At 42.7% G+C, this 14,060-nt stretch overlaps 1 protein-coding gene across 2 annotated transcripts in view; it reads right to left on the bottom strand.

The window, feature by feature from the left end:
- The window catches only part of Commd10 (COMM domain containing 10), a 142,777-nt gene extending 129,911 nt beyond the window's left edge, over positions 1-12,866 (bottom strand). For both annotated transcript variants that reach the window (XM_055622948.1, XM_055622949.1), the window contains exons 1-4: positions 12,785-12,866; positions 10,997-11,087; positions 7,979-8,089; positions 3,903-4,058 (exon numbers count right to left, since the gene is read on the bottom strand). In XM_055622948.1, the coding sequence (XP_055478923.1) occupies positions 3,903-4,058; positions 7,979-8,089; positions 10,997-11,087; positions 12,785-12,825 (399 nt within the window). In that variant the 5' untranslated portion in view covers positions 12,826-12,866. The remainder of the gene's footprint in view (positions 1-3,902; positions 4,059-7,978; positions 8,090-10,996; positions 11,088-12,784) is intronic.
- Positions 12,867-14,060: the final 1,194 nt, after the last annotated feature.

Genomic DNA, 14,060 nt, shown 5'->3' with positions numbered 1-14,060 from the left:
CACACACACACACACACACACACACACACACACACACACACACACACACAATTTAAAAATAAAAATAACCCTTAACAAAAAGTTTTAAAAATGGATAAAGAATTTTTCAAAACAGAGGCTACCAACAAGCGTGGCAAAGGTGCTCAATGTCACACATGAGGAAAATGCCAGTCAAAGCCAGAGAGGAATGTCATCTCTACATGCTAGTAAGGCTGTTACCAAGAAGACAACTAAGGATCTGTCAATAAACAGGAAGACAGGGCTATATATTCACAATGGAATAACATTCAGTCATAAAAAAAAGGAGCTTGGGACTGAAGAAAAGGCTCTGTGGTTCAGTGCCCCAGACTCACATGAAGGCCCAAAACCCATGCAACCCATGTTCTGGGGGACCCAGCACCCTCTTCTGACCTCTGCTGGCAGCAGGCACATGGTGCACACACAGGCTGGCCAAATACATCAGCTCTTTCCAATTCCTTCCAGTCCTCCTAACTTTATTCTCTTAGCGCCAGTTTTACTGCATAACTTCACTGTCCTGGCCATCCTCAAACTATGACCCTTCTCCCTCAGTCTCCCAAGTTGATGGGGTAACAGCCGTGCCACAAATACTCAGCCTTCGGGTTTCTTTTTTTCCATTCTGCGTAAGTGACAACTGGTTTTCCCGAATCTTACGCAGCATCTAAACTCATCAACTACCGCCGAGAGCTACCTTCCAGCTACACCTAGAAACAGGTGGGCAGTCCAGACCAACGCTGGGTGCTGGGGAAGCACACACTGCAACACAGAAGGAAAACACAAGCCAAGCCAGAATAATATGAAGATTTTCCAAATACAGATGTTTAAAAGAAGAAAGAACTTCAGGGAAACAAAAATAGGAAACTGAAAAAAAAAAAAAAAAAGTAATTGAAAAAATGAAAAGCAAGGCAGAAACTCAGAGGACACAGAGGGCACAGGTCGGCCAGACACACAGAGAGAAAACTCAAATGGAAACACAGGGAACATTTTCTAGACATTAAGAGGTAATATTTACTGAAAGCGTTTTCTCCCCCAAACTGAGAACACATCAATCAAGAAGACAAGAAAATAAGGACAAGCTGGCCGGAGAGTAAAGTCAGTAAAGTGATTGCTAAGCAAGCATGGAGATCTAAGTTTAGATACTCAGCATCCATGTAAATGCTCGGTCTATCTGTGACTGCAACAGCGGCATGACAGAAGCAGGCTGGCACAGCAGGGTCACCGGCCATCCCGGACTAGTTAAATCAGCGAGCTCCAGGTCCTACAGAGAGACTGTCTCAAAACATAAGGTGTAAGGTGGGGTGGGGGGATTAAGGGACACTCCCAACATGACCTCTGGCACTCACACACACGTGCACACATGAAAACACACATGTATATCATATACATCACATAAGTAAGAAAAAAAGGAAAGGGGAGTGCTGTTTGGATTGGGGGAAAAAAAGTCTCTATTCACCAATATTGAAAATCTCCATGTGAAAAGAATTACAAGAAATGTATTTGAAAATAATTGAAAGAAACCTATTTTTAAAAGGCTCCTATCCCCAATTAGCGAATTACCAAAGTCGCGGGACAGATGAATATAGATAGAACAGTCAAGTCATGGAGAGCTTGCTGGCACTCGTTAGGCCATGAGTTCAACCCCTAGATTCACAAAAACAGTATTTTTAAGGAATTAACTATAGTTCTCTTTTTTTTCACTTTTATTTTATTTTATTAATTACAGTTTATTCACTTTATATCCCAGCTGTAGCCCTCCTCCCACCCCTCCCAAAAATTAATTGTATTTCTATTTCTAGTATCTAACAATAAACAGTTGGAACCAACATTTTTAAAATAGCATATTTATAACAGTTTTAAAAACAAAATAAAATGCCGACTTACAAAACAACAAAATATACACAGGATCTGTAATAAAAATAAAGAACACTGGCAAAAGAAATCAAAAAAGACATTAATAAATGGAGAAATTTACTCCATACTGCTAAGAATTGATTCCTCTGCGAATTCGTCATTAAATCTAACACATTCTTAATCACTATGCCAGAAGAACCATTTGCAGATACTGAAAGCCAGTTTTTCAAATTCTATGTAAGAACAAGAAACCAGAACACCCCCAAAAATATGAAAATCAGAACAAAGCCATCAGACACACATGCCACATGTATGCAGGGGCAACAGAGGGACATGATCCCAGGGAACTGGAGTTAAAGGTCCTGTGAGCCACCTAACGTGGCTACTGAAAATAGAACTTGGGTCCTTGTAGATATGAGCAAGGACTCTTAACGTAAGCAATCTCTCCAGCTCTACTCACACTAATGTTTTTTGTTTGTTTGGAGGGGGATCTCTATGAATCCCTGGCTGTCCTGAAACTCACTATGTAAATCAGGCTAGCCTCAAATTCACAGAGTTCCAACTACTTCCTGCATGTTGTGATTAAAGGCACAAACCACCACACCTGGCCTGCTTACTATAAACCTCCAGTAGTTAAGGCAGAGAAATACACTTGCACTTTATCCAAAAGTAGCTCAAAATGGATTTCAGGCTTAAATGCAAAACATCAACGTTGTATAAAATGCTGAAAAGGAAAAAAAGAGAAAACATCTATAAAAGTGATCTGTCTATAAATTCTTAGGTACAAAACTAAGCATGAGATCAAGAAAAGACCAAATGCTACATGGAGCACCAACATAATTAAAGCTTTACCTGTTTGAGACATGCCATTAAAAAAAAAAAAAAAGAAAAGAAAGAAAGAAAGAAAGAAACACACAGACTGGCAGAAACAGTGTCCAATCACAGAGCACACAGAGGATTACATCTAGAACTGAACTTCAATTGTAATTCAAGATCCAAATAAAGGGATGGCAACCTAGCACCCTCTATACATTATAACTGAAAAAAAAAAAAATGCACTTCTATAGGATTTGTGCCTACACATTACAAGGATTTGTGCCTAGATACAAGGAGACCTGTATCTCTGGACTCTCTAGTATGGAGCAGAGTTAAGCAAAATATCCAGACACTTTACCACAGAATATAAATGCAGAGCCAGTACATAAAAACATATCAAAACTATGTAGTAGGTGAAAGTAGGCTAAAAACACAAGGAAGCACCAAAACCTAATGAAACAGTTTTAAATTCAAACAAACAACAACAAAAACTGGCAATTTTAAGTACTAAAAAGTCTGGAGCTGCTGGACCCAGTGCATTCCTGGTAATGCAGAACAATGCAATCCTTCACAGATACTCCTGGGAGCTAGAGGAGCAGCTCCCAGCTCACCTCACATGTACCAAAAATAGGTGGAAGATCCCCTAGCCAAGAATCAGCAAATCACACCAGCAGCATGTTAAAAGGATGGCGTGTGAGATTTACCCCAGGGTACACAGATCTGCTTGCGCATCAGAAGACTGAAGTAATATACCATATGAGTAGGAAAGGGCACAGCCTGCCCAGCCATCCCTCCTCTGTGAGGTCTGGTTGGCAGAGGGCCTTGTGACACTGACTTTACAGTCCTCCCAGCACAGGTTTATGGGCGGTGACACATAAGTCAGTACCTACCTCATGCAAGGGGTTCTACTGAACACGCAAAAACAAGCAAGAATATGACTCAGTAAGTGTTAGAAATAAGTCTCGCTCAGGAACACAAAGAGATCACTGCCAGAGGGCGTAAGGATACTGTCTCATTCCTACTCTTAAATTACGGAGGTATATATCAAACTGTCAAAATTAAACTATGTTGTGTTTAACAAATGTGCTAACATGTAGAAAAGATTGAACAGGAATACTCAACCTGCCTTTTCGTCATATGTTACCTCTTAACAAAATATTATCATTTGTAAGACTGTAAGTTTTTGGAAAAAGGTGCTTGGGACAGCATGTCCATACCTTGTGAGGGCCCAGGATCCTCTGCCTGAACTTCTCAACTGTTTCTTGACCCATGGCTGACCAAGCGTTGGCGAATGCTTCTGCTTTGTCCTGTGTGAGATGAATCATCTCCAGCTGCTGCTGCAGCGCTGCTGGCTTCACATTGTGATACACTGCCTGCCAAAGACAGGAAAGCACACACACCCTCAGGCTCAGGTAAAGACCTGGACTGTAAGCGATACAAAAGTATTTTAAGCAAATTCAATAATTTGTGTTGTGTGTGTGTCTGCTTTTGAGTAAGTGCACTAGTACAAGTTCTGGGCCTCTGGAGGCCAGAGGCATTGGGTCCCTGGAGCTGGAGTTATACTGCTTTTAAGCGGCCTCAGGCAGATGCTAGAAGCTGAATTTGGGCTCTCTGGAAGAGCAGTAAGTGCTCCTAACTGCTGAGCCATCTCTCCAGCCGCAGCATTAAAACAATATAAATCAAAAAAAGATTCCATGGCACTCTTACAAGCTTTTTCAACAGTTCTATTAGTATATAAAACAAAGAGCTAAAATTCATGGTCAATACGCCTAACTTGTTCAGGCTCAATGTTGCATTTTGCATGGGGTTTAAAAAACATTAAAATTACTTAGTAAAGTTTTATCTCATGTATTTCACTTAATTATTTAAAGTTTACAATGGTCTCAGCAAATAAACTTTTCCCAAGGAATCCTCAAAACTGCCTGTATCTACCAACTGAAGTTACACGTAATAAAAGAAACTTTAAAATAATTTTAACAATATCTGCTCTGTCCCCTATACAAATGGAGAAGTACTTTCCCACAAAGCCCATCCTGTGCCCTTCTGTTCAACTCTCCTTTTTTCTACTGAAGGGCACTAAGCTTAAGAACCAGCCAGGTTTGAATATGAAGTGTCCCTCACAGGTTCATGAGCTTGAGCACTTGGCCCCAGCTGGCAACACTCTATTAGGGAGATGTAGAACGTATTAACATGTGGCCCGCCTAGCAGCCTATTATGAATTGTGGCCCTTATTAGGCCTGAGCACTCTGCTTCCTAACTATCGATACAATATAACCAATGATTTCCTGTTCCCATGGCCCCAGCTACAAGCTGCTCCTACCTCCATGATTTCCAAGAAACGATTGTACACTTTGAAACCCCATGAACCAGGATAAACCTTCCCTGCTCTGGTTGTGTATGTAAATAACTATTTGGTCACAATAACAACACAGATAACAGAGGAAAGTGGGGCTATTGCCATGATAAACCTGACCATGGGGTTTCCAGGCCTTTGTAATTAGTATACGGGAGGAACATAGGTGAAAGAGATTGAAGCCACAGGCCAGAAAAGATCCAGAATGCTGTAGGGAGAACATAACGCTGATTCTGACAGAAATGCTGACAGGATAAGAGATGCTCAAGAGGTTTCAGAGAGGAACAAGGGACTCTCAAAAGTGGAACTAGAAGTCATTCATACCACAGCCTGACAAACCATGGGTCTACGTTCTATATTTGTCCTGAAATTTTGAGTGAGACTAAATTAAACAATAATGACCCCAGGGGCTGAAGAGAGCTCTTAGCAGTTAAGAGCACTAGCTGCTCTTCCAGAGAACCTGCGGTCAGTTCCTAGCACCCACATGGTAGCTCACACAACTGTCTGTAACTCTAGTTCCACAACCTCTTTTGGTCTCTGAAGGTACCAGACACGCACAATGTACACAGACATGTGCAGACAAAACACCCATACACTTAAAAAAATAAAATTAAAATAATGAATTACTATCTTTGGTGGAGGAAATTTCAAGGTAGTATACATTCTGTGGCAATGGTTTCTGCTCCCTGCCTTTAACATGGTTTTGTAAAGTAAAACAGAAAGAAATAAAAAAAATTCAAGGAAAAAAGCTGGAACACAGTCAGAATTAAGAACAAGAGCGGCACAGTGGAGGCTCTAATTGCTAGAGACAAAGGAGATTAAGGAGAAACCTGGTACTGTACACATTGCACTGGGACAACACCAGCTCTTGCTACCAGGGCACCCACTGAAAGCTCTGGGGCTTAAAACTGAAAACCATTAATCTGAAAGAAGAGAGAAAAACACACAATGCCTAAACAGAGACAGGTCCAGGGCCCACGGCTGGAAAAGGGTTGCGTAGGTTAGGGTTCTCCCACACGAGATGCTGCAGCTGTGGTGAATGGAAGCTGAGCTACATCTCAACCCCACAGCAGAAACTGAGAGCAGCGTCCATACAGTACTGGTTCTGCCAGTATGCACGACGCAGGAGGTTTGCGGCAAGGTTCCAGGAAACTAATGGGTTCAGACAATTTATAGCAGAGTGAGAGTCCCTGAATGAAATGTGCCTGCCTGGGCTTAGGTGAATTTGCAAAGATGAACCCAAATGTGCAATAGAGTCAGCAGCATTTTGGATGCCAGAAATATGTGACATCCACTGAGGAAAACTGCAGGTGCCAAGTGAAGCCAGGCCAACACAGAGGCCTGTGTGTGCCAGACGCTAGGCACAGAACTGCAGAGCGTGGTGTTTCCTCAATGTGTGCTAGTCCTTCCACAGCATGTCACCATCCCTCCCTTCTAAAGTGGAGAGAGTTACTCTGGATATTATACATTAAAAACATGTAACGTGTGTGTTCCCATTTGTCTAAATGCTATTAAAATATGATCAATATTTTTAAGAGAGAAAAACATTAGAAACATTACTGGAATGGTCTTATTAGGAGTCAATTAGGAGCTAGCAAAATGGCTCGGTGGTTAAGAGTGCTTGCTGCTCTTGCAAAAAAGCATGTTCTGGCCCCAGCACCCACATATGGCTGAGAGTTAAGAGATCGCTGTGTGTTTCAGAGAGTACTTCGGTCTTTGAACCTTTGGAGAGTGTGAGAACTTAGGGTTGTGAGGATGTGTGAATTTGGACTAAATTCTTCTTTCACTATGAGATGCAATGAGCGTGTGGAAGCAAACGGTGGAATGTTATGCAGATCAGTGTGAAGTGTCCCCTACAGGCTAGAGTGTTTAAAGGCCTGGTCCCTAGCTGGTGGCCGTTTGGGAGGCTGCGGAACCTTTAGGAAGTGAGTCCACTGGCGAGCAGGCTACATGCTTTAGCTACAGGGCAAGCTCTTGCACTCTCTGACCTGCAGAAATATGAGTGCTGCACCTATGCTCCTGACACCACAGACAGGAGCTGCTCCCCATGCACACATAACCATGTCTTCTCACTCACCCTCACTGGAAGCAAACTATGAGCCAAAACAGACCCTTCCTAAAGTTGTTTCTTCAGGTATTTGTCAAGGTGACATATACCGTCTATCATCTCCATGAGGTGGCAGCAGACAGCTGGCAGCTTGTCCTAATAGAATCTGTTCCCCACAGGCCCATGAAACTGTACTACTACTGTATTTTATTTCACAAGTATCCTGTTTAATAAACTGGTAGGAATTTACTAAAAGACTATTTTTAAGCTCAGCTATACTCTAAGCTCATAAAAGAGGTGCAAAAAAAAATAAGATCCTGGTCCACAATATATTAAAAATCTAGTGAAGGGAAAAAACTGACGTGTGTGAAATAATGAAAGACTAGCTACTGTAATGGTCAAAGCAACACAAATAAGAGAAGGCTACAGGACTAAGCAACCCAGGCTAATGTGATAGCATTAAGAAGGAATAAAAATAATGCAATGATTTTTGAGAAGAAAAGTTATAGAAAGGAAATTCAATAGCAAATAAAAAAATGACACTGTTTCTTTTATGTATCATCCTAATCAAATGAATACTACCCAATCACCTGTTCAACTTCTTAAATGGAAAATGTTCATTTTTCCAATTATACCAAGAAACAATGAGTTAAAATAAGGTAAAGACCCAATTCCCATTGATCAATCTTTACTACTGCTATATCACGTTTACTTTTGCAGAATGATGTATGGATAGAAGCCATGCACTCAAAAATGTTTCAGCATGTTGATACTCTTGATTAAAATATCCTAATTGCACCCATTCTACATAGCTACATAAAAATACAGAAAGCCACAGATATTAAAGTCATGAAAATATGCAGTAAACAGGAAATCTGAGGCAATAAAAATACCTGTTCCAAAACAAATGCTATTGTTTCCAGAACCAGGTGAAGTTCTTGTTTCTCTAGGGAGAAGGCAGCCTGAAGTTTTTCTTCCTCTTCTTCACTGAAACTGCTCTCGGCCTGCAAACACAGCAAGCAGTCAGCCCTGCGTAGGCATACAGAAGAGTGGCTTATTCATATGGAGAAAGAAAACCGAAAAGCAAAGGGAAGCCCATCGTGAAAGGAAGCTGGTGTGCTGCTGATCTGAATTATGACATGCGCTCCACACCACCGTAAGTGAAACCAAATGAGCTTTTTGTGCTGACTCAATGAATCACTGGGATTCTGGGCTGAGAAATGGATGGTTTTTTCTGCTTTAAGTTTAGACCACCTCAGACAGCTGTGCTTTGTATTTGTTTTATCTCGTTTCCTTCTTCACTTCATCTCATAAATGGCAGTCACTTCTTGAAATTGCCCATTTGCCCCATTTCAGCAGCACCTCCGCTCCCTGCTTCCCCTTCACCAGTCTGTTCTGCTGTTTCTAGTGTGCCTAGTCAAGGACACAGACAGCTGGCTCTACAGAGAGAAGCACGCAACAGCTACATCAACAGGTTTCACGCAGGGGCCCCAAATCTCTCCTATGGGATCAAACACAGAAAGTTTTTCATTAATGAGTTATAGCCACTATTTTTTAAAGATCTGAGGCCACCGATACCTCTTTCTAAGTTTTCAGCTCCAGATGTTTGTTTGACTTCGTCGGTGTTTCCCAATGCAGACTGCTGATATGCCAAGATGAGATATGCCACAGGCAGTTGCTCCTGCTCCTGCTACTGTTATTCCTCCTGTCTCACCATCTACATCCCAATTTACTGAAGGTGGAGACAGAGAGGTCCTATTCTGGTTTTGCACTTCTCATGTGAAAGAAAAGAATTAACTCCAAAAGCATTCACTAAGTGCCAACTGTATAATGAGTAATGTATTGGGGAAGGGAGCTATATCAATGAGGAAGGTATGCCTCTCAAGGTTACAGGTAGGAAGACTGGTGAGGGAGTTTGGTGGTGGTCTTCTACTTGAGAAACAAGACAGTGCTAAAGTGAGCTGAGAATCAAGCAGATGTTCTGGAAGCACAGAGAAGAGACTCACACAATACACTCTCTCAGTGAAGCAGGGAACAAGAGCATGTGGAAGCAAGGACAAGAAGGCATGCACAACATATAGTTGAAAAAGGCCCCAGCACACTGTAGTAAATGTGCCCTGTCCAGTGGGATTGCGAATGCAAAGTAAGGAGAACATAGACCACTGCATATCCTAATGGATCCCACACTCACACACAGTAAGGATTCTGAAGTTTTCTCCAAGGGGTAAGGGACAATCACTGATGTTCATAAATGCTACTGGAATGGTCTTATTGGGAATCAGCTAGGGGCTGGAAAGATGCTTCCATGGTTAAGAGTGTTTGCTGCTCTTGCAAAAGGCATGTTTTGTTCCCAGCACCCACATAAGGCAGCTCCCAATCATCTCTAACTTCAGCTCTGTGGGATTCAATGCACTCTTCTGGCCTGGCCTCAGTGGGCACGAAGAACACATGTGATATACATATACACATGCAACAAAACATTAATACGTTTTATAAAAACACTCATACATGTTTATAAAAATACATAGGGGCTGGAGAAATGGCTCAGAGGTTAAGAGCACTTCTGCTGGCTGCTCTTACAGAGGTCCTGAGTTCAAGTCCCAGAAACCACATGGTGGCTCAAAAGAATCTATAATGATATCTGGCGCCCTCTTCTGGCATGCAGGCACACATGCAGGCAGAATGCTACATATAAATAAATAAATAAATCTTTTAAAAAAGAAAAATACATGAATGCAAAAGAGCAAAACCAAAAAGATTATGAGCAACAGATACTAGCCTAAAGCCAGGAAACAAGAAGGTTCTGATGTGGAAAATTTGGATTTGAAAGATAATTCAGAGGAAATAGGCCATGGGTCTGGGGCTGTCTTCTGGTGAAGAGGGGGGGAGGGAGGACGAAGGAAGGAAGGGAGAAGAGAGAGAGAGAGAGAGAGAGAGAGAGAGAGAGATGAGAGTCCTGGACATAACTGAATGTTGGTGTCTAGAAATATACAGAGCATTTGGTGTGTGCCCCATAACATGGCCAATGCAATTTTATAACCCAATAAAGAACACAAATTGAACTGGTTACCAAATAATGAACTAATTACCAAGCATACATATAGCCAAACCAATTGTACCCTTGAAATAAAAGAGAAAATTCAGAGATTAAATACTGTGAGAAGAAATACTGACTGAATTATTTTTAAATTGTCTTTATTCTTTGTAGGTTTTGCATGTGTGCCTGCTTGAGTTTACATGTACCATATGCATACAGAAATCCAAGAAAGTCAGAAGAAGGTATCAGATCCCTGCAACTGGAGTTACAGATGGTTATAAGCCACTAAGTGAGTACTGGGAAAACAAATCAAGTCTTCTGCAAGAGTAGTATGTGGTCTTTTGAGGGCGGAGGCAGAGTAGGAGTTGGAGACAGGGTTTCTCTGTGTAGCCTCTGCTGTCCTGGAATTCACTCTGTAGACCTCAGGTAGGTCTCAAACTCAGAGACATATCTACTTGCCTCTGCCTCCCAAATGCTGAGATGAAAGGCTTGTACAATGACTGCCTAGATTCAGGACAGGCTCTTAACCACTGAACCATTTCTCCATCCCTAGGCTGAACTATCATTACCAGGAAGAACGTCCCACAGAACATTATATACCAAGATATAACAATTCCAACATCAAACCTTCACCCTTCAATATATGACCCAAGCATTAGCATGCAAAACATTCTACAAAGCCCCACTTTTTTTTTTTTTTTTTAGTTAATTACAGAATACAAAGTTTCCTGGACTTCTGACCAGAGAGCATTATCAAGTCTTCCACATATCTAGAGTTCCAGAGAGCACTCTATCTCACAGTCCTCCACATAACAGTGTCATGTTTCAGGGGAATCAGAGGGGTTACAAACCACAGGAATACAGAAATGCAAACCTTTAAGTGAAGCTTCTGAAGAATTCGGCTAAGAAGTCGTGGGAATCTCCCCATGTCTATTGCATTTATCAGCGGCACTGCTTTCTTCATGCTAAATAAACGTGTAAACAAAGTTTCAAAATTACTTTTAAAGTGCATTTTCCCTTGTTGTCTGTACGTTTTTATTTCAACAACTCTGGTAGCTATGTTCTTTTAGTGAAATAACGTGACATGAATGACAGGTAATCAGTATGAGCATTTCCAAAAAGATGCCTCTCCTGAAACACTCCTGTTGAAAGGTACATCTCACAAGTTTTCTCTTCCCAAGCAAATTAGTTGGGGAGGTATGTACCCTATCAGGGAATGGCCGTAATTTAGAGAATGGGAATGCATGCTACCATTTAATCCAAAATAGAACTCTGAAAGGAAGGAAACAGCCAATTAGGAGATTACACCAAAACCATGAAGGATACCGATGGCAAGTGTTGGTGAGCAGAGGGGGAAGATAATACATACTTGATTATTTGGAGTGCACAGTTACCTTGCAACCTGTATCACTTGTAATAACCAATTTCAAATTGTTTACATTTAGTGAATGTGCCTTCATACTGTGCATTCCCTCAGGACATGGGCTTGAAACAAAGAAGTGGCTGTCAGATCCAGTGAAAGAGGGAAAAACTTATACCAACTGTCTTCTTCCCAATGCAGGAGTGTTGTGTTCAACCTTCAATATTTGCCTGCATACATGAGTATTTCCTGTGCCTCCACAAACTTCGTCTGGTTTTTTTTTCTGAAATAATTTTGTTTTAATAGGGGGAGTCTGAGCAGGGTGTGGTGGGATGGCCAATTGTGCCAGCTTATTGGGAGGCTACAGGGATCTTAGGTCCACAAGTTTGAGGCCAGCCTAGGCAACAATTTTAAGAACTGCTCCGTCAAAAAAAAAAAAAAAAAAAAAAAAAAAAAAAAACAACTTTACAACTGGGCTTTGCATCTCCAGACCCAGCCAGCCTTACCTAACACACCCAAAAAACTAAAAACTACATAAAAAGGTAACACTCAGTGGTGCCAAAACTGGCTAAATAAGCCACTAATGCCTTAACTACTGAACCTTGGTTTCAAAGGGCTATTAATAAGTGTTACTTGTTCATCACTCCGTAGTACCAGCATGACCATTCCTCACTATCATCAGATCTGAAATAACTAAAGACAGAGTATTTTCCTAAGAGAGTGGTCAGAACTCAGGTAGCGTCTAGTCACTTCTACTACCTGCGCTCAGTCACTCAAGTTAGTACAGACGATCGGGGGGAGAGGGGAGCGGGGGGGGGGGGGGGCACCAGGCCTGCGAACTCAGAGCAGAAGAACCACTCCGGGAGGAAGCACGCCGCTCCCACCCCACCCACATCCTCCTCCGCGCCACGCCCACCACACACTCCGCCCACCCTCCTCCGCGTCACGCCCACCACACACCCCGTCCACCCTCCTCCGCACCCCGCCCACCCTTTCCACGTCCCGCCCACCGCACACCTCGCCCACCCTCCTCCGCGCCACGCCCACCACACACCCCGCCCAGCCTCCTCCGCGCCACGCCCACCACATACCCCGCCCACCCTTTCCACGTCCCGCCCACCACACCCCGCCCACCCTTTCCACGTCCCGCCCATGTCCTCCTCTGCGCCCGAGAGTCTCTCCGCCGCTCCGCTCGGGCTCCCGACCCTGGCCGACTGCACCACCGCAGCAGGAGGTGGTGACGCCCCTGCTCCCACCCCAACAATCCATCCAGCGCGGCGGGGCGCTCAGCCTGACCGCTACCTGGGGCTCTCGGGCAGGATGAGCGCCGCGGACGCCGCCATCCTTGAGGCTCCCTCGCTCTCGCGACTGTCAGCTGTGCACAGCCCAGCCAATCACGGCGCGCCCGACGGAAAACCGGAAGGGCCAAGTCTCGCCGCCAGGCGCTCCTGTTTCTCCTTACAGGAGAGTAAGGAGACTGTGCATTTTCACCAACACCTTAATTTTTTTTTTTCAAAGAACCGAGTATGTTAAGGGGTGGGAGTAGCAAAGTAGGGCTGGAAGATATGAAAGTTTCCTTTCATATGAGACACCCTTGTGGGGGTGTTTCAGCAGAAGAAAGTGAGCAAAGGCTGAGGAACAGAAGAATGATTGGCTGGGTGTCAAAGACAGTCTGGAAGTAAAGCTAGAAGCAGCTTCTGTGAGAGGCTTTGGCCTGTGCATTTATCCACAGATAAATGTGTAGCCATGTAGGAGGTTTGTTTGTTTTTAAGATTACAGTCAGAATGGTGGTCTGATTGGAAAGAGATAATCAGAAAAACTATACAGGAAGTTACTGCAATAATCATAGCAATCAAATCCTGTGAGAGAAAATGCATTGGAAAATGAAAAGACAGCACATGGATTAGAGTTACATTTCAATAGTAGACTGTTCAAGAGCTGGCAAAAGATCGAATTTAATTTTCCTCCTAATTATGTTTTACTTAAATTATTATTTAAATTAGTTGGCATTCCTGGAGCAACCCAGCAACACTGTAACAGAGAGAAGCCAGATTGCGAATTAAAAGTGAATAATCCCCACGTGGCTAATTGAGTCAATTATACAGTATGCTGAACATATACAAATACATTTAGTTCTACAACACTCTGCATGTTTCCCCAGTGTATGCACATCTGAAAAAGGTGTATGTGAATCTACGTAATTATAGGTCTGTGATCCAAACACGAATTGGCTTACCTGGCATAACTTGAGAGAAGCCCAATTTCCCTTCAGTCTTTAAGACATTCTCCTTGTGTCTTGATTCATTGCTGAAGTAAAGTCACTAATCAACTCAAACTGTTTCGAATCCCTTGTGAACTTCATTTGTTCTTTTTGGCTGTCTCAAAAAACACAGTTGTGGCTTAGTAAAAGAGGTTCAAATCCCCAGTCTATGTAATCTCACATACTTTCCTATGATGCAATGCGGAAATGACTGTGCTTCCCTGGACTGTGGTGAGGATTAAGGAATGTGATCTGTACCTTTAAGAGATTCTCTTCTAAGAGCACAGACCTCCAGAATTCTGTCCAAAGAGATCACTG

The sequence above is a fragment of the Psammomys obesus genome, unplaced genomic scaffold, assembly GCF_907164565.1.
Source record: "Psammomys obesus unplaced genomic scaffold, mPsaObe1.curated_primary_1811, whole genome shotgun sequence".
Lineage (NCBI taxonomy): Eukaryota > Metazoa > Chordata > Mammalia > Rodentia > Muridae > Psammomys > Psammomys obesus.
The sequence above is the reverse complement of the archived record's forward strand: the minus strand, read 5'-3'. Positions and strand labels throughout refer to the sequence as shown.